The sequence below is a fragment of the Gadus chalcogrammus genome, chromosome 16, assembly GCF_026213295.1.
Source record: "Gadus chalcogrammus isolate NIFS_2021 chromosome 16, NIFS_Gcha_1.0, whole genome shotgun sequence".
NCBI lineage: Eukaryota > Metazoa > Chordata > Actinopteri > Gadiformes > Gadidae > Gadus > Gadus chalcogrammus.
In genome coordinates, this window is record NC_079427.1 from 35868543 (window position 1) to 35889617 (window position 21075).

The 21075-nt window shown below is 46.4% G+C and overlaps 1 protein-coding gene across 1 annotated transcript in view; it reads left to right on the forward strand.

Annotated features, from left to right (window-relative positions):
* Positions 1 to 21075, forward strand: part of kalrna (kalirin RhoGEF kinase a) — a 303497-nt gene that overhangs the window by 112433 nt on the left and 169989 nt on the right. Inside the window, exons 8-16 of the mRNA XM_056610756.1 lie at positions 1149 to 1340; positions 1615 to 1746; positions 6392 to 6490; positions 7663 to 7794; positions 8134 to 8256; positions 9166 to 9357; positions 11065 to 11234; positions 11697 to 11871; positions 12523 to 12754. Of these exons, the coding sequence (XP_056466731.1) occupies positions 1149 to 1340; positions 1615 to 1746; positions 6392 to 6490; positions 7663 to 7794; positions 8134 to 8256; positions 9166 to 9357; positions 11065 to 11234; positions 11697 to 11871; positions 12523 to 12754 (1447 nt within the window). The remainder of the gene's footprint in view (positions 1 to 1148; positions 1341 to 1614; positions 1747 to 6391; positions 6491 to 7662; positions 7795 to 8133; positions 8257 to 9165; positions 9358 to 11064; positions 11235 to 11696; positions 11872 to 12522; positions 12755 to 21075) is intronic.

Consider the following 21075-nt stretch of genomic DNA (forward strand, 5'->3'; position numbering starts at 1 on the left):
GTTGTAAAATATCTACTACGAAGCTGTAGGGGGCGCTGTGTAGAGAAATGTGCGTGCGAAAACCAAGAAAACAGTGAAGAAATGCCCGAAGTTGCATAGTGGGCCTTTTAAAAGGACAACGACAAGGCTGAATGGTTTGCAATGCACTGACGGTTAGCAGATTCCGCCGTCCAATTTATCCACACACACATGGCAGTTTCTTGTTTGAGGTGTCCGCCCATAATCAATCACAAATTCCTCTAACCAAATGGTCAACGAGATAATCTAGAACACCAGGCAGGGGTCAGCACGCATTGACCCCGTAGCTTCCTGCTCCTGTGGGGGGTTCCAACATATGCTCTGACCCCAGACTCCCTGGCACCGTGTCAAGCCCTGGATAAGAATCCAGAGACGCTTTAAATGTTTTATTCAACCTGGTCTCACAGGAATCCGTGAAATGACTACGGACGAATAACTCGAAATCCGTGGACACATCACGGAAACACGCCGATTTCCGTGATGTGGCCATGGAATTCGCTCCAATGCAAGTTAATGACGCTGCTGTTCCGTGGCTCACACACGGATCCCCGTTTCAACGAGCGAGTCGACCACGGGGGCTTAACTCAAAACCCGGGGTGGTCTCACTGAAACACTTAAATTGTCCTTGTTGTGTCCACGGAAGTTGCTCCAATGCAAGTAAATGACAATGACAATGATTTACACAGATTCCCGTTTCAATCTGTGTGTGTGCTCCCGTTTCAATCTGTGTGTGTGCCACATTTGACCACAGTGGGGGCTTAACTCAAAATCCGTGGTGGTCTGACGGAATCACTTCAATTGTCCGTGATGTGGCCACGGAATTTGCTCCAATGCAAGTAAATGACACTGTTATTCCGTGGCTCACACACGGATATCGGCGTGTTTCCGTGATGTGGCCACGGATTTCGAGTTAAGCGTCCGACCGTAGTCATTTCACGGATTCCTGTGAGACCATGTTGGTTTTATTATATATCATTAGATATACAGGCCTAATAATAATCATGGTTTACCGTAGAATATAATCATTAATTTCTACCACAAGGAGAGGACTTCTTATGAGTGGTTTGTGTTGCCGCTGGTTGGTATTCTGACCAGGTGTAGAGACCTTAAAGTGTGCATTGTGTTCCCAGAATGCCTACGTGAACATCAACCGCATCATGTCCGTGGGGGGCCGGCTGGTGGAGGGAGGGCACTACGCCGCGCTGCAGGTCAAGCAGATCTCCTCCCAGCTAGACCAGGACTGGAAGAGCTTCGCCGCCGCGCTGGATGAGCGCTCCACCCTCCTGGCCATGTCCTCTGTCTTCCACCAGAAGGCAGAGCAGGTCTGAAGCGCGCACACACACACACACACACACACACGCGCACATGCTCGCACACACGCACACGCACGCAAGCAGGCACACACACGTACGTATGCAGACACCATACGCACACTTGCAGTGACGCACACAAACATCCAAACGCACGCAAGCAGGAAGAAACACATACACACACACACACTCAGGCACACACACACCTCAAAATATAATTGTGTGTGTGTGTGTGTGTGTGTGTGTGTGTGTGTGTGTGTGTGTGTGTGTGTGTGTGTGTGTGTAGTTCCTATCTGCGGTGGAGTCCTGGAGTAAGGTTTGTAGTGAGGGAGGTCTGCCCTCGGCCATGCAGGAGCTGGAGCTAGCTATCCACCACCACCAGGGCCTCTACGAGCAAGTCACCCAGGCCTACAGCGAGGTATGCTAACACGCTAACATGCTAGTCACCCAGGCCTAGAGCGAGTTACGCTAACATGCTAGTCACCCAGGATTGGTTCATGCCTATGTGCCCCGGGTCCTATGTTCCCCGCCCGGGGAACATAGGCCTATGTTCCGCGTTTTTCCCAAACAGGGTCCTATGTTCCCCTGTAGCAATACATAACGGGGAGCATAGGACCCTTTTTCTGAAAAAGGGTCCTATGCTCCCCGATGTTGCGGGGAACATAGGACCCTTTTCTGGGAAACGGGTCCTATGTTCCCCCAATCTATCATTCTTTAAAATATTTAAACTTTGCGTGATGACAGCCAATCAGCGTTCAACAGCGTGGCCACTGAGTGACATGTATAACGTAACAGCCAATCAGCGTTCAACCGGCCAACTCAGTGCAGTGCAGTCCGGGGTGAACTGCAGCATGGAGGAGAAAGTGATTGTTGCCGTTTGCGACTCCAGGAGCTCTATATAGTATATAATATAATATCACGGCCAAAAGCTCTGTGCTCCTCCGGTTGGCCGTAGCGCTCTCGTAGGGATTGGGCGTCTCGGGGTTTGTTTACCGGCGTTGCTATGGTTTCCGGTCTCGTGTGTTCCAACGGTTTATTAGGTAGGCCTATCTAATAAATCTCTGTCTAATCAATACTTCACTCACTGCCTCTTCCCTGGTCATTACAATATTATGAATAGACTGCGTCGGGTTCTCCGACGTCTCTCCCTCTTCCACAAAAGGTAAAGACATGCAATGGTGGTTATCTCGGCCGGAATTTGGCAGTAATAGTGGAAAACGTAACTGACCGGGGGAACATAGGACCCTTTTCACAAAAAGGGTCCTATGTTCCCCGGTCACATACATTTCGGGGAACAATTGGACCATTTTTGGGAAAAGCGGGGAACATAGGACCCTTTTTTAAAAGAAAAGGTCCTATGTTCCCCAGTCTCATACAAAGAGGGGACATAGGACACAGGACCCGGGGAACATAGGACCCGGGGAACATAGACACGCTCCCCCCAGGCCAACAGCAAGCTAACATGAGGTACGCTAACATGCTTGTCACCCAAGCCTACGGCGAGGCAAGCTAAAACAAGGCCTACAGCAGGCTTTATTGCTAACACCTAGGCATCCAGCAAGAGCGTGTCTATTTTCCCCGGGTCCTATGTTCCCCGGGTCCTATGTTCCCCTCTTTGTATGAGACTGGGGAACATAGGACCCTTTTTAAAAAAAAGGATCCTATGTTCCCCGCTTTTCCCAAAAAGGGTCCTATGTTTCCCGATATGTATGTGACCGGGGAACATAGGATCCTTTTTCAAAAAAAGGGTCCTATGTTCCCCGGTCTGTTACTTTTTCCACCATTACAGCCAAGTTCGGGCCGAGATAACCACCATTGCATGTCTTTAACTTTTGTGGAAGAGGGAGAGACGTCGGAGAACCCGACTCAGTCTATTCATAATATTTTAATGACCACGGAAGAAGCAGTGAATGAAGTATTGATTAGACAGATTTATTAGATAGGCCTACCTAATAAACCGTTGGAACACACAAGACCGGAAACCATAGCAACGCCGGTAAACCAACCCCGAGAATCCCAATCCCTACGGGAGCTCCCCACGCTACGGCCATCCGGAGGTGCACAGAGCTTTTGGCCGTGATATTATATGAACAATTATATTATATTATATTATATTATATTATATTATATTATATTATATTATATACTATTATATATAGAGCTCCGGGAGTCGCAAATGGCAACAATCACTTTCTCCTCCATGCTGCAGATCACCCCGGACTGCACTGCACTGAGTTGGCCGATTGAACGCTGATTGGCTGTTACGTTACACATGTCACTCAGTGGCCACGCTGTTGAACGCTGATTGGCTGTCATCACGCGAATGTCGCGTCAAAGTTTAAATATTTTTAAAGATTGATAGATTGCGGGGATAGATTGTGGGATCTCCGTCTCTTGTCTCGTCATTTACCGCACTCCACAATTGGTGACCCCCGACGCGAGTTGGATACGGCTGAATTATGTTACACATCGACGGTGATAACAACGCGCCCGCTGTGGCGCTGGCCGCCGCGGCTAACGTTGGCGCTATCTATGCTGCCACCGTCAAGTTACCGGACTTTTGGCAGCACAACCAAAGGTCGTGGTTCCAACACATCGAATCCCAGTTCCAGCTGAGAGGAATAACGCAGGTCGGACAAAGTATTTCCATGTAGTAGCAGCCTTAGATGCCTCGACGACGGCCAGGTCTATGGCGCGGTTGGAGGCTCCTCCAGCTGTCGGCAAGTACGACGCACTCAAGACGTTCCTCGTGGACCTTTTTGAACTGTCGGAGCTGGAGAAGGCGGACCGCCTGCTTTCCCTGAACGGCCTGGGCGACAGCAAGCCGTCCGAGTTGATAGAGAGGATGCTGGCTGTGCTTGGCTCGGCGGATCCCTCCTTCCTTTTCGCCCACATCTTCCTGCGGCAGCTTCCAGCACCCGTGCGCACCTCACTGGCCAGCTCCCCCCTCTTTGCCTCCAAGGACTACCGGAAGGTGGCTGTGGAGGCCGACAGGATTTTGCCCCCCAAAAGGCAGCAGTTTGTCCATGCCCTGCTGCCCCCCCAGCACACGTCGTCCCCGCTTCCGCCCCCGGGGTACGACCCAGACACCGCAGTCGCTGTGACAGCCCGACATCGTGACGACGGGTGTTGTTACTACCATGCCAGGTTTGGGGCCAAGGCCAAGCAGTGTCGCCAGCCTTGCAGTTTTGGGGCCCTGGGAAAAGCCTGTGCCAGCGCTCATTAACAGCTGTGAGCGCTGGTCGGGACAGCTGACGTTCGCCATGAACAAGTCTTCGGAGCCATCGTCTGGTCAACAGCAGCGTCAGCTCTCCGCCATCTCTGAGTACACCACTGACATTCAGCATGTGGTCGGCAAAGACAATTTTGTAGCCGACTGCCTCTCTCGGGTGGTTATTGGTTCAGGCTACGGACTCTGAGGTACAGGCCTACAGGACGGCCCCAACGGCGCTCCTCATGGAGGATGTGGTATTTGGCACGGCTCTGCGACGTCTCCACTGGCCAACCGCGCCCCATGGTGCCTGCTGGCTGGAGGCTTAAGGTCTTTCACACGATCCACGGCCTTTCCCACCCGGGGGTGAAGGCCTCTGCCAAGCTGGTGGGGGCCAAGTTCGTCTGGCCGGGCCTGCGGCAGGACGTCAGGGCCTGGGCCGCTGTCTGTGTGGCATGCCAGCGTGCAAAGGTGACTCGTCATACCAAAGCCCCCTTGGCACTCTTCAAAGTGCCGGAGAGGCGTTTCGACCATGTGAATGTGGACCTGGTGGGCCCGCTTTCACCCTCCCGTGGTTACACCTACCTCCTCACAGGACCACCAGGTGGCCAGAAGTGGTTCCCCTGTCCTCCACTACAGCAGCTGAGGTGGCCCGGGTGTTCGTTATGGCTTGGGTGGCCCGTTTCGGCACACCGTCCGACCTTTACTCGGACCGGGGGCCGCAGTTCACGTAGGAGCTTTGGACTGCGGTCGCCGGGGTCCTGGGGGTGAAGGTCCACTGTACCACAGCCTATAACCCACAGAGCAACGGGCTTTGCAAGCAGGACATGAAGGCCGCGCTCAGGGCCAGCCTTACGGGCAGCGACTGGGCTGACCGCCTCCCATGGGTTATGCTGGGCCTTTGCTCCGCCCCCAAGGACGATCTTCAGGCCTCGTCGGCAGAGCTGGTGTACGGCCAGCCCCTGCGCGTCCCTGGGGAGTCTCTTCCGTATGCCACGGCCCCGTGGACGGCTGCCTCCCATCGTGCTGCATTCGTGCCTAAGAACTTTGTTGTTAATATGGGGGGCAGGCCTGAGCAAGTGGCTATAGACCGGCTCAAGCCTGCTCATGTGGATATTGGGGAACCGCTCCAGCTGGCTCAGCCCCCCCCTGCGGGGGGGCCCACCTGCGGCAGCCTCGACACCTGTCCCTGCGGCAGCCTCGACCCCTGCTCCTGCCTTTTGCCCTTCTCCTGTTAAGCGCAGCCGTTCTGGCCGCCTGGTCCGCCCCCCTAGGCCTTGATTTTTCTAGGGACTGTTATGTGCTAGTATCTTCTGTTTAACACTAGTGGGTGTCCGATGTTCTCTGTAGGTTACCTGTTCGGTCTGGACCAGTTACTTTGGGTGAATTCTGGGGGGACCTGTGTGGTGACCCACAACTACAATGATAAGACATTCACCAAGGGACTGTACCTTTTAAGGAAAAGGGTTTTGGGATAACAGTTCCGGTTTACGGCAGTCACGTTTTGTCTCACGTTACTCATGCTGGAGTAACACTTGTTTAATTGAAGTGGAGAGTAAAGCCGACTCAACCCATCTCCGCCTCTTGTCTCGTCATTTACCGCACTCCACAATAGGACCTTTTTTTAAGAAAGGGTCCTACGTTCCCCGAGCGGGGAACATAGGGATGACCCCCCTATATGCTAACACCCTGGCTTACAAGAAGGTAAGACGATCCCAGGAAGAATACAGGAGGAATTCATGTTTTCAGTTGGATGTCCACGCCTTTCCCCTACGTCATTAGCACCCAGGCCTATGGCGTGGTAAGCTAACATTCTAACTCTTTGTTTCATGTTTGTTTCATGCATTTCCAGGTGAGCCAGGATGGTAAAGCCCTGCTGGACGTCCTCCAGAGGCCTTTGGGTCCAGGGAACTCGGAGTCCATGACCGCAACGGCCAACTACTCCAAGGCAGTGAGTCTAATGTGGTCTAGTGTGTCCTAGTGTAGTGTGTATGTACATAATAATAATAATAATACATTTAATTTAGAGGCGCCTTTCAAGACACCCAAGGTCACCTTACAGAGCATATAGTCATCATAAATCGTTTAAAAAAACAAGACATTGTGGAAAAAATAAATAAAATAAAAAATAAACATCATAAATGTTTATTTATAATGTTTATTTAGTTTATTTATCACACACACACACATGTGTGTGTGTGTCGTAGTGTAGTGTGTATGAACATGAAGTCTCGTGTGTCGTGGTGTAGTGTGTATGTAAATGTGTCTGTGTCTTAGTGTAGTTTGTATGTACATGTGTGTGCGAGTGTGTTTCATAGTGTAGTGTGTATGTTTATTTGTGTGTGTGTCCCAGTATAGTGTGTATGTACATATAGTCTTCTGTGTCCTAGTGTAGTGTGTATGTACATTTGTGTGTGTCGTAGTGTAGTGCGTATGTACATGTCTCTGTCCTCAAATGAGGATATGAAGACCTAGTATAGGAAGTATTGATACTTCCCATACTGATGGTTCAGTTTGGAGAATTTATCCGCACATATACAAATAATAATAAAAAAAAGATAAAACAAGAAACCTAAAGATCTATAATATCAATGTTTTAGACTTCTAGTAAGAACTAGTTCAGCTCCTCCTCAATGCGCTCCTCACATCTTATTGAAAGGCAGTAGATTCCATCATGCCACAGAGCCAACTAAAAGACTAAGTCACAACCACAGAGATAGGGTTCACACTAAATCACCCTATCTCTGCTATTCTGGATGGTGTGTTTTGTGTGTAAAGTATTGACTTGAGTTTTGATTTTACGATACAAGCCTCAGGTCGGGGACCGCTATTGATAAATTAGTACAAAGAAACGTTTGAGCACATCCCTATCCTCCAGGTCTCTACTCAGAACCCTTTCCTCCTTCAGGTCCTCTGTTCTGCTTGTCCTCCCTTAGGTCCCCTGTCCTCCCTTAGGTCCTCTGTTCTGCCTTTCCTCCCTTAGGTCTTCTGTTCTCCCTAAGGTCCTCTGTCCTCCCTAAGGTCCTCTGTTCTGCCTGTCCTCCCTAAGGTCCTCTGTCCTCCCTGTCCTCCCTCGGGTCCTCTTTCCTCTCAAGGTCTCCTGCTCTCCCTGTTCTCCCTCAGGTCCACTGTATCCTGGACGTGGTGCATGAGATTCTTCACCACCAGAGGAGGCTGGAGAACATCTGGCAGCACCGCAAGGTCCGCCTGCACCAGAGGCTCCAGCTGTGTGTGTTCCAGCAGGACGTCCAGCAGGTACTGACTCCTCCTCTCCTCCCCTCCTCTCTCATCCTCCCTCCTCATCTCTCCTCCTCTCCTCATCCTCCCTCCTCATCTTCCTCTTCTCCTCCTTTTTCCTCTCCTCATTCTCTCGTCTCGTGTCCTCATCCTCATATCCTCTCTCCTCCTCTTGGTGTGTGTGTGTGTGGGTGTGTGTGTGTGTGTTTGTGTGTGTGTGTGTGTGTGTGTGTGTGTGTGTGTGTGTGTGTGTGTGTGTGTGTGTGTGTGTGTGTGTGTGTGTGTGTGTGTGTGTGTGTGTGTGTGTGTCTGTGGGTGTGTGTCTGTGTGTGTGTGCGTGTTTGTGTGTGTGTGCAGGTGATGGACTGGATCGAGCACCATGGGGAGGTGTTCCTCAGTAAACACACAGGGGTGGGGAAGTCTCTGCACCGTGCCCGCGCCCTGCAGAAGAGACACGACGACTTTGAGGACGTGGCCCAGGTCTGTCTGCCTGCCTGTCAGTCTCTCTCCCAGTCTGTCTGTCTGTCTGTCTGTCTGTCTGTCTGTCTGTCTGTCTGTCTGTCTGTCTGTCTGTCTGTCTGTCTGTCTGTCTGTCTGTCTGTCTGTCTGTCTGTCTGTCTGTCTGTCTGTCTGTCTGTCTGTCTGTCTGTCTGTCTGTCTGTCTGTCTGTCTGTCTGTCTGTCTGTCTGTCTGCCAGTATGTCTGTCTGTCGGTCTTTCTCTCTGCCAGTCTCTCTGCCTGTCTGTCTGTCTGTCTGCCTAACTGTCTGTCTGTCTGCTTGCCTGTCTTTAGTTTATATGCTAAGAACATTCAACTTTAGCATGTTGAAAGCTAGCACCAAGAGGCTGCAGTAGTATCAGGATGATGCTAAGGTAAGGGTGACAAGTTAAGGGTTAATCTGTGTAGGTATTGACCTTTATTAAGTTGTGCATGTATGTGCAGTGTGATATTAAAGGCACCATCAAATGGACTTGAATGTCAAGAAAGGTCTGATCCGGTTCTGCAGAGAGATTATCTGGTAGTGAAACACCTTTACATGTATGTAACATGTGTACATGTATGTACCATGTGTACATGAATGTACAATGTATACATGTATGTAGCATGTATACATGAATGTACAATGTGTACATGTATGGACCATGGGTACATGAACCATACATGTATACATTGCGTGACATCTGATCTCTTGCCCCTCTCTGTTTGAAATTCTAATTCAAACAGCGTTATTGGCCTGGAACAGAGAAGAGCAATCTATAGTTGAACATTAGTCTAGTGTTCACGAATAACACAAAAACTGTCTCTCTCTCTCTCTCTCTCTCTCTCTCTCTCTCTCTCTCTCTCTCTCTCTCTCTCTCTCTCTCTCTCTCTCTCTCTCTCTCTCCGCAGAACACCTACACCAATGCAGACAAACTGCTGGAGGCGGCGGAGCAGCTGGCCCAGACGGGCGAGTGCGACCCGGAGGAGATCTACAAGGCGGCCCGCCACCTGGAGGTCACCATCCAGGACTTTGTCCGCCGCGTGGAGCAACGCAAGCTGCTACTGGACCTGTCTGTCACCTTCCACACACACACCAAGGAGGTACACACGCACGCACGCACGCACGCACACACACACACACACACACACACATCAAGGAGGTATACACACACAAAGGCGCACACACACGCGCCAAGGAGATACAGTCGCACACACACACACACACACACACACACACACACCAATGAGGTTCACACATGCACACACACACACACACACACACACACACACACACACACACACACACGCACACGCACAGGCACACACACCAAGGCGGCACACAAACACAGGCACACGCACACATCACTGCAGACAGGCAGGCACACACACCATTCTGCATGTTGGGGAGGTAGCCATGGAGACCGGCCATGGCAACAGTCATCAGAGCATTCGCTCTCCGTTAGCCTCTTCCATTGACTTGCAGAGTTACAGTAGCCTAGCTCCTGTTCATGTGAGGGAATACTCTTTGAATCACTTTCCAAAGACTCCAAATTGGTTCAGAATAGTCTCTTATTCAGTGCCAGTAACTACTCAAAAGATGGTAGTATTAGTACAAACACACAGATATTCAGCACTATATACAGCGCCGTGATTATATTTAAGCAATAGATCACGCCAGGCTGTGGTATGTGCTCATTATACCACTGTTAATGGGCGTTGTCCGGCCCCGACGCGCAGCGGAGGGCCGGCGACCCCCTTCACAGTGGTATAATGAGCACATGCCACTGACTGAAGTGATCTATTGCTTTTATACAACGGTTACTGTTATGGCGAAACGATAGTCATAGACACACTACATTTAAAAAGAAACCAAGAAAGTCAAAGTAGCCGTTTTATTAAAGACTACCAAAAAGTAGTCCCTCCTGGCTGCCTTCAAAATGCACGACGGTCGCTATGCAACACTTTAGCGTCCCTCCTAGAGAACGGTTGTAACGGTTTCCACTTCAAGGCGCGGAGTGATACTTTCACAAAATGATCGGGCGTCATAGCAGTTATGTATACGCTCATTATACAACAGTTAGGAACCAATCAGATTGCTGGATTTAGGCCCCCCGTTGTATAATATATTTTATAGACCTTATATAACTGACAGGTTACCCTCAGTGTAGACGACCAGACAGAAGCAGCTGATCATAGAACTGACAGGTTACCCTCAGTGTAGACTATAAAAGGAGCCTCAACAGTAGACATTCTACCATCGTCTTGTGATGTTACTGGCACTCGTTACTGGTAATCGATCTACATTGGAAGTCTTTGGAAAGTGATTCAAAGTGTTTTCCTTCACATTAACAGGAGCTAGGCTACTGTAACTGCATCTCAATGGAAGAGGCTAACGGAGAGTGAATACTAACCCAGCTACCTCTTCTTCTAGAAGCACAATGAGGATTTGCAATAACAAATAATTAAAAATCTCGGTATAACATGCAAACGTCAATCAACAGATATCTTGACGTATCCCTTTAACAAATCTTATATAGATCAATCTATAATCTATGGTTAATTATGAATTTTGATGTTAAATTTTATGTCTGGGAGTGTGCTTGCGTGTGTTTGTGTGTGTGCGTGTGTGTGTTTGTGTGTGCGTTTGTGTGTGTGGGTCTGTGTGCGTGAGTGTGTGTGTGTGCGCTTGCGTGCGTGCCTGCGTGTTTGTGTGCGTGTGTGTGTGTGTGTGTGTGCGTCTGTGTGTGCGTCTGCGTGTGTGTGTGTGTGTGTGTGTGTGTGTGTGTGTGTGTGTGTGTGTGTGTGCAGCTGTGGAGTTGGATGGAAGAGCTGCAGAAGGAGCTCCTGGAGGAGGTGCAGAGTGAGGTGGTGGAGGAGGTGCAGCTGATGGTGCAGCAGTTCCAGCAGCAGCAGAGCTCCACGCTGGACGCTACGCTCAACGTCATCAAGGAGGGGGAGGGGCTGATGCAGCAGCTCAGGTCAGCTCACCTCGAACTGACTATCACCATGCTTACGTCCCCATCATCAGCACCACTATTACCACGACTACCATCATGACCATGACTACCATCACCATGACTACCATAACCACCATCATCCCAATGACGACCATCATCATCACAACTATCATCTTCATCATCCTACTACCACAATCACCACCATTATGCTCACCAGGGTAACCAGGACTTTCGCATCCAGACTACGGCAGACTATCCAGACTGACTACCATCACCATCTTCACCACCATGACTACTATCACCACCCTCTTGACTAGAATACCCATGACTACCATCACCATCACTACCTCCATCACCAGCATCAACTAAATCAATATTGAGTAAACAAAGAATGTGTGTGTGTGTGTGTGTGTGTGTGTGTGTGTGTGTGTGTGTGTGTGTGTGTGTGTGTGTGTGTGTGTGTGTGTGTGTGTGTGTGTGTAGGGATGCAGCCATTTGCACCAGTAGGACGCCCCACTGCAGTTCCATCGCCCACATCCAGGGAGTGCTGCAGCAGCTTGATGAGGCCCAGGCCCAAATGGAGGAACTGTTCCATGAACGCAAGATCAAGCTAGATGTCTTCTTGCAGCTACGCATCCTACAGCAGTACACCCTGGAGGTAGACCAAGTAGCTCACTGGCTAGATGCTAAGCTAACACATCCTACAGCAGTACACCCTGGAGGTAGACCAAGTAGCTCACTGGCTAGATGCTAAGCTCAGCTAACACATCCTCCAGCACTACACCATGGATGTAGACCAAGTAGCTCACTGGCTAGATGCTAAGCTGAGATAATACATCCTTCAGCAGTACACCCTGGATGTAGACCAAGTAGCTCACTGGCTAGATGCTAAGCTGAGCTAACACATCCCCCAGCAGTACACCCTGGATGTAGACCAAGTAGCTCACTGGCTAGATGCTAAGCTCACACATCCTCCAGCACTACACCCTGAAGGTAGACCGAGCAGCTCACCCGCTAGATGCTAAGCTAAGCTAACACATCCTCCAGCACCCTGGAGGTACACAAAGTATCTCACAGACTAGATGCTATGCTAAAAAATCCTCCAGCACTACACCCTGGATGTAGACCAAGTAGCTCACTGGCTAGATGCTAAGCTAAGCTAAAACATCCTCAAGCACCCTGGAGGTAGACCAAGTAGCTCACTGGCTAGATGCTAAGCTAAGCAAACACATCCTCCAGCACCCTGGAGGTGGATCAAGTAGCCCACTGGCTAGATGCTATGCTAACGCTGACTAAGCTTCCCCTCCAGGTGACAGCAGAGCTGGATGCGTGGAAGGAGGACCTGTCCCGGCAGGCGGGCGACGCTGGTTGCCCAGCGGGGGGCGGGATGTCTGCAGGGGTCGTGGCCGACGACGTGGGCGTGGCCGAGCAGCGTCTGAAGAGACTCACGGAGAGGAAGACGGCCATGAAGCACATGACCTACGAGGTCCTTCAGCAGGGACAGGACCTGCACCAGTACATAATGGAGGTCCAGGCCTCAGGTACATACACTACACAATAGACACACTATGCAAACACTATGCAAACACTATATATGCAGTGTGATAATATGTAGGGCGAAGGGAGATAAGGACCTCCACTTTCCACAATTTTATCTTTCTGGGGAAAAGCTTTGTGTTTGTTATAAAGTTAAGTACCTCGGGCACTTTATAACAGATCAAATGTCTGACGAAGACGACATTTTAAGACAGTGTCGTGCATTATATGCCCAAGCCAATATGTTGGCAAGAAAATTTCATATGTGTTCTGATCATGTTAAAATATGTCTCTTTAGAGCATATTGCACTCCACTGTATACTGCCCCCTTATGGGGTAAGTTCAAAAAATCAAGTATGCACAGACTACAAGTTGCTTACAACGATTGTTTTAGGATCCTACTTAAAAGACCTAGGTGGAGTAGTGCAAGTGAGCTATTTGTGAATGCAGGAGTTAACACCTTACAAGCTTTATTGAGGAACCTTATGTACAGATTTATCTGTCGCCTGAATAACTCAAAGAATGAAGTCATAATGCTGCTGTCGAACCCAAGTTATAGTGTGTTGTCCATTTCTTGTATTGTATGTTTTTAAATGGACCTTGAGTCTAATAATAAAAGGTTGATGATGATGACTATACAATATCCACACTACATAGACACACACTGACACTGTACAATATACACACTACATACACACATCTGTACCAGGGCATCATGAAGGTCCAGGCCCGAGGTACACACACACACTGTACAATATACACACCACATAGACACACACTATACAATATACACACTATATAGACACACAGTATACAATATACACACTACATAGACACACATTGTACAATATACACGATACATAGACACAAACACTATAGGCAAGGCAAGGCTTTATTTATATAGCACTTTTCATACACAAGGCGGACCCAAAGTGCTTCACATTGACAACAGTCATACAATAAAATGAAATAATAAAATAAAACAGATACGTCAAATATAACGAAGGCAAAGTTAAAAAGAAAGTGCAATGTGTTTAAGATTTAGAAGAAAGCTAAAGCAAACATAAAATAAAATGAAGTAATAAAGAAAATAGATAAGTAAAATAAAATAACGGCAAAGTAAAAAAAAAAGCATTGTGGAAAGTACAATGTATTTAATATTTAGCAGAAAGCTAAAGCAAACATAAAAGTATTCAGTCTGGTTTTAAAAGTAGTCAGAGTTTGGGCAAGTCTTAAATCCTCAGGGAGATTATTCCAGCTTTTTGTTGCATAGTAACTAAATCCTGCTTTCCCATGCTTCGTGTTTACTCTAAGGATAATTAACTGATTGGTCTCAGAAGATCTTAGTGGTACAGATGACTTATGTAATGGAAGCATTTCAGTTATATACTTCAAACCCTAAACCATGTAGGGATTTATAGGTGAGCAGCATGATTTGACATAGACATCTGACATAGAGGGAGCCAATGTAACGATTTAAGAATTGGTGTTATATTTTCAAATTTATTGGTCAAGTTAGAACTCTTGCAGCAGCGTTCTGAACAAGCTGTAGTTGTCTTTTTTGGGAGAACTGTAAGGAGACCATTGTAGTAATCAAGCTTACTAGTGATGAATGAAAAACAAATTCTAAGTCCAGGGTGGACATGAGCCCTCGAAGTCTTGGTAAATTTTTAAGGTGATTATAGGCAGATTTTGTAACTGATTTGATGCTACTGTCGAAATGTAAATCTGAATCCATTATGACCCCTACATTTCTGGCATTGATTGAGGTTGCCTTTCCAATTCAGCCCCAAAGACAATTATCTCGCTTCTGTCCTCAGGACAGATATTGTTATTTTGCATGATTTGCCCTAGTGGGAGCATATAGATGTTGAATAACGAGGGTCCTAAGAATGAACCTTGAGGAACTCCACATGTCACATTGGTTGGTTCTGATAAAAAGTTGCCAATGGAAACAAAGTAGTTCCTATCTAGTAGGTAGGACCTAAACCAATTTAAGACTGTGCAGCACTGAGGTCTAGTAGCATTAGTATTGAGATTTTGCCGGATTAAGACAGATGTTTTTTACGACTTTAATGAGGGTGGTCTCGGTGCTGTGAAGTGGTCGAAATCCTAATTGGAACGTGTAATAGCAGCCAGTTGATGCCAGGAAGTGATTAAGTTGCTGGAAGAAAACTTTCTCAATGATTTTATTTATGAAGGGTAGATTTGATGTTGGTCTGTAATTGTTAATAATAGAGGCATCTTGGCTCCTTTTTTAAAAGGGGATTAATAACTGCAGTTTTAAAAGCTTTGGGAAATTGCCTGATTTGAGAGAGTTGTTAAAGGGACACTGCGTAATATTTTAAGTCATTTATTACCTCAAATCAACGTATTCATTCATAAATAAATCCTCATTGGTGTAAAATTATCTCTGCCAAAAATCTCACTTATCCTCCTGAGCGAAGAATAATTAATATGTAGTTACATAGGACGGGTAAGCTTTATGGAGGCTTCCATGTTCTTCCGGTCTATGAACTGCCGAGAGGGACAAAAAGCACTACGTGGAACAGGAAATGCAAACGCGTTTTCACTCTGAGCCAGCGTCAATGATGACTGAAATAATTCACTATCTTGCTCGAGGAATAATTACTCATACATCATTAGCTTACACTCATGATTCAATGCAGTTTGAAATTTGTTTGAAATAACGAACTTCATCATCACTCGAATGACTCGATGAGATAGTATTGGATGTCATGACAGCTTCTTGGCACATACTGCCCACCGTAGTTTTTGAACAAGCGAGCACTATTAGTTTGAATGCAATATACAATTGTACCACTAGATGGGAGTCATTTTTACACAGTGTCCCTTTAACTATTTGCAGTATGTCTATTGCTAGGCAATCAAAACATAATTAAAGAGGTTGGTAGGTTAGGTATCAAGGCAACATGTGGATGGCTTTAGTTGTGTCAATGTTTCCACAAGAGTTTTAGAGTCAATGACATTAAAGCAGGTCATCATTGCCACGTTACTTTTGCCTGAACAGGGTGGTAGTCCAACATTTTAGTTTGAAGTGGAGATATTGATGGCGCGTCTGATGCCTTCAATTTTATCAGTATAAAATACTGCAAACTGTTGTGGGGTGTGGGGTTAGTCAGTCGGTCAACAGTTGCAAATAGGGTTTTTGCATTATTAGGGGTCCTACGAAATCCGTAGGAACCCTATTGTAATCGTTAGTATTATTAGGGGTCCTACAAAATCCGTAGGAACCCTATTGTAATCGTTAGTATTATTAGGGGTCCTACGAAATCTGTAGGAATCCTATTGTCATTGTTAGTATTATTATTAGGGGGTCCTACGAAATCCGTAGGAACCCTATTGTAATCGTTAGTATTATTATTTTTTTCCTGAAAACGACATGGTCAAAAGTTCTGAACATTGGCAGGCTTGTAGAACTCGTGAAATGAGGGAGTGATAACAAGGATGGGCCAGAATGAACTATAGGTGGCGCTATAACAATCATTTGAAGTGCAACATACTCAACAGGCTGCCATTTCTACTAGGAAATTGCAATATGTGTGAAACTTGTTATGCATGCAACATTTGCCAGGATGAACAACTTTCACAAGGCAACCCATATGGTCAGACCATTTGGATATAGTGCAGTGACCACAACTGGACAAAACACTCACACATTAACTCCTTTGGCGCCAAAGTAGTAAAAGCTGCAAACTCGGCCCACATATACTAGGTGACTGTGGAACTATATGGTGTTAAATTCATAGCAAGGCCGAGGACGGCAGATACATACATTTTAAAGTGAAATACTTGCATATCTCCGATGTTTAAACAGCTCTAACATTGCGTCAAAAACACGTAGGCTCGGCAGTCGAATATGGCTAAAAGGGTCCATAGTATACCCATGCCAAACTTCAAGTCGTATCTGAAAATAGCAATTGGATGCATTTGTTTGAAGTTGTCTTTCTGAACCGTGGCCATTCTACAACGCAGGCTGGGCCTTAAAGCGGTTCACACTTAATAAAAAAAAACGTCAGTTTGACAGTGGATTTTGACACAGTATGCAATAGAAACATGGTTGGTGGTTGTTTTGATATGTTGACTTCCGGTAAAGAGATAGGGTTAGGCCGTAGGGTTAGGGTTAGGTCTTAGGGATAGGGTTATTGTTAGGGTTAGGCCTTAGGGTTAGGGTTAGGATTAGGCCTTAGGGTTAAGGTTAGGCCTTACTGTGCGTTCACACCAAAAGCTGTAAAGCATTTTGAGTGATAAACGCCCATTCACTTTCTATTAGACATGATCGATAAAGCGATATGAGCGATAAAACGCTTGAGCGATAGCTTTAAAGCTGTAAAACTGTAAATGAGAGTTGAAAACAGCTCAACTCTATGCAAATGAGCTACTAGCGTTTCGGCTGTAAATGACCGGCAGCCAATCAGAATGTAGATGTCTCTCGCCGGCGTGGGTCCCAGTAAAAATATGCGAGAACTTTAGTTCCTAGTTCCTACCACACATTTGTTCCTTCATCATGGTGAGTGAGAGAATAATTGCGGCTATTGCAGGGCATCGTATTTTCCGGCGATTGCATAGCCAATATGGTCTTATTATAGCCCAATCATTAACTAAAAAACCCATAAAAAGAATAAAGCATCCAGCATATGATTTCAACAATGTATGAGGGCAAACGCAATCCGCATTACGCAAAAGGGATGGTCGCACAGTAGAATGCTGATGGAAACCAGCGGACGAGAGGTGGGTGGAGATGTGCGCGCATTTCAGAAGCAGGGAGATACCGCACAAAAAGATATTTCTAATTCGTCAGTTGGCCGTGTGTCTGCCTAGCACAAATGCTCCCGTTGAGTGGATCCTTTCCATAATAAACCATACGCACACACACACACACACACACACACACACACACACACACACACACACACACACACACACACACACACACACACACACACACACACACACACACAATAGCGATCAACTAAGCTATAATCTAGCATATAAGCAATCGCTCCATTAATTAGTTATTCAGTGTTGCATGTATTTATGCTTATTTTTCTTTTTCTATTGACCACACTTATGACTATCTTCTGTTTTTGTGGCTCAGCATCAGCAGCGGCACTTGCCTCAACTACGAGCGTGCTGGCAAAAAGCGCGGCACCTTTAAATGGAAAAGCAAAATCGCAAGAGCGATAGGAACTGTAAATATTTTGGACAGCGTTGCGTTTTGAGCTATTCGGCGAATTTGCATCTTTTGCATGGTGTGAACGTTCCGTTAGGGTTAGGGTTAGGCCTTAGGGTTAGGGTTAGCGTCAGGACCCCTTCATGGTTGCTTGCAACAATATTTAGGGGTCCTACGAAATCCATAGGAACCTTATTATAATCGTTGGTATTATTATTAGGGGTCCTACGAAATCCGTAGGAACCCTATTGTAATAGTTGGTAGGTGGCACTATAACAAGCCTTTGAATTGCAACATACTCAACAGGCTGCCATTTCCACTAGGAAAGTGAAATATGTATGAAACTTGTTATACATGCACCACTAGTCATGATCAGTGTTGGGGAAGTTACTCAAAAAAAGTAATTAGTTACTTATTACTAGTTACTTCTGTAAATTGTAATGAGATTACTTTACTAGTTACTGCATTTGAAAAGTAACTTCACTACTTATTACTTCGCCGTTTCTTAATTTACTGTAGATACATGGACAAACATCATAGCCCTAGCGTCACTTAGTGTTTGTTGTATAAATGTATACAAAATAGCATATAAAACCATATGAAAGAAGAATATCCCTGTCTGCACAAAGAAATGCCTCACTGTAAAATCCACAAACAACAGGATAAAGTAGGCTATGGTGAGGTAACTAACCCTACGATGAAGGCTGGGCCTTAAAGCGCTACAGACATAATAAAAAAAACGTCAGTTTGACAGTGGATTTTGACACAGTATGCTCTTAGAAACATGGATGGTGATTGTTTCGATATGTTAACGCCCGTTAAACCAGATTTTAAGGCATACTAATGCCATGTTACCATACCGACCAAGCTCACCATACCTCCATGCATGGAAGACTTCTATTTCTCAAAATACACGCTAATCTGCCGTTGGCATTCTACGGTCATACTGTCGGTCATATGGTCATATTGTCGATGAAACGGTCATACTGTCGGTGAAACGGTCATACTGTCGGTCAGACTTCATACGGTCATACTGTCGGTCATACAGTCATACTGTCGGTCGTACTGTCGGTTATACGGTCATACTGTCGGTCATACGGTCATACTGTCGGTCATACAGTCATACTGTCGGTCATCCTGTCGGACATACAGTCATACTGCCGGTCATACTGTCAAACGGTCATACAGTAGGACACCTTCATGGTTGCTTGCAACTATATTTAGGATTGGTTTTAATGATATTGGAGAAAAATGTTTCTCAAGCAATTTTTTATTCTAAATTGTAGGCACGGAGGCTCTCTTTATAGATGTCATGATGAATAGGAAGTTTTGTTTTACGCCAGATGCGTAAAACAACAAACCTTCCTGCATTCTTCTTTCCTGCCTATTACCGAAGTAGGTTTTCTCCAGGGAGCCTTTTGCTTTCCAGAAATGGTTTTAATCGGATACCAGAAAATTGCAATTCCATGTAGAAATTGCTGGCGTGTGTTTTGTGCTCATACTGAAGTCTTTGCATTCACACTGTGCGCATTGGAAGTGGATTACAAAGTTTTGATCTGTTGCTTAAACAGTTTTTCGGCACATACCACGGAAAATCTTCTGCATTCTGTGTTCAACATCAACCTTCAACCACTTCCTCTTTAAAGTTGGATATTGATGTTCAAACGCAGCATCCTTTGCAAAGTATTAAAGGAATATGAGCCCAACGCAAGCCCAAAGACACCAGAGAAGAACAAAGAACTCAAATGTCTGACCCTTTTTCCATTGAGACAACACTTGTCTGTTTAAGGTCCAATGGCATGAAAAACATTTCTAACATTAATATTAGTTCCCCTAGCCTGCCTAGGCTCCCCCAGTGGCTAGAAATGAAGTCAGGTGTAAAACGAGCGTCAGGTATCCTGCTCCGCCTTTGAAAAATGAATGCTCAGACACTCTGAATTTGGTCCCATATGTCGCCATAAGAGGCCAAGTTAAGTCCTCTTTCTCTGCCTTGCCCAGCCAGAGAATTTGGCCCGCAAATGAAAAAATGATGTACGACCAGATTGAACCGCGACATGGAGGAGCAAGGGATTGTTGCCCGCGATTTTTGATCGGGATTGTCTCCCGCCTGAGCCCCGCCCAAAAATCGCGGGCAACAATCCCTTTCTCCTCCGAGATAACCCCCACTACGATTCTCGTTGTGGAAGTACCGGGAGTCCGCAAACAGCAGAAATCCCTTTCTCCTCCATGTTGCCGCTCAGTCTGTATTTCAGATTGACGTGGAAGTGGAAGAACCAGAGACCTCGGACACAACCCGACACAGTTGTTTGAGATTCATAATATAATCCAGTGGCGCACATAATCCTTTGGCTGTGATAATATATATTATATTATATCAATATATATATATTATATCATATTATTTAGATATAGAGCTCCAGGACTCCCGCCGGAGCACCCGGAGTGTTCTAGAATATTTACAGAACATGGCCAAAAGCTGTATGTGCCTCTGGATGATATTATGAATCCGAGCCATTGCGAAACATCAACTGTAAACAGTAGCGCATGGTACCGTGGCCACAAGCTGCTCAGGGCCACACCCCCACCCTCAACCTTGACCCGCCTCTAAGAAACGGCACGTTTGTGGAAAGCTCATTGTGGGACTGGCTCGTATTGGGTTTAATCTGCACCAAGGCTGAATTTCTTGGAACGTCTTCAAGTACTGTATTAGAGGCCCACTAACACCTGCATAAAAGCATACATAAAGTAGCATGCCATGGGAGCTTTAAAGTAGATTTTATGGGGCCCAGCAGAATATATGGAGGGAGGCGGGCTACTGGAGACATGGAACAGGAGATAGACATGGAACAGGGATCTCTGCCGAATAGACGGATTATAGAACCAGGACCCCAACGTACTGAACCGTGAGTTCAGTAAACCATTCTAATTCACACGATGCTGATGGCTCTCTCTCCCCAGCCAGTGTTGGGGGTCTTGGCAGTTATGGACGTTTTTATTTGACTTAATTATTTGATACCCACAAAAGACAAGTCACAAATATTTATTTATAAATTATGTCCATTATTTGTGAAAGGCTAATGCCTAATACACACTGTCATAAACAATACAACTACGTCTCTCTCTCTCTTCCTC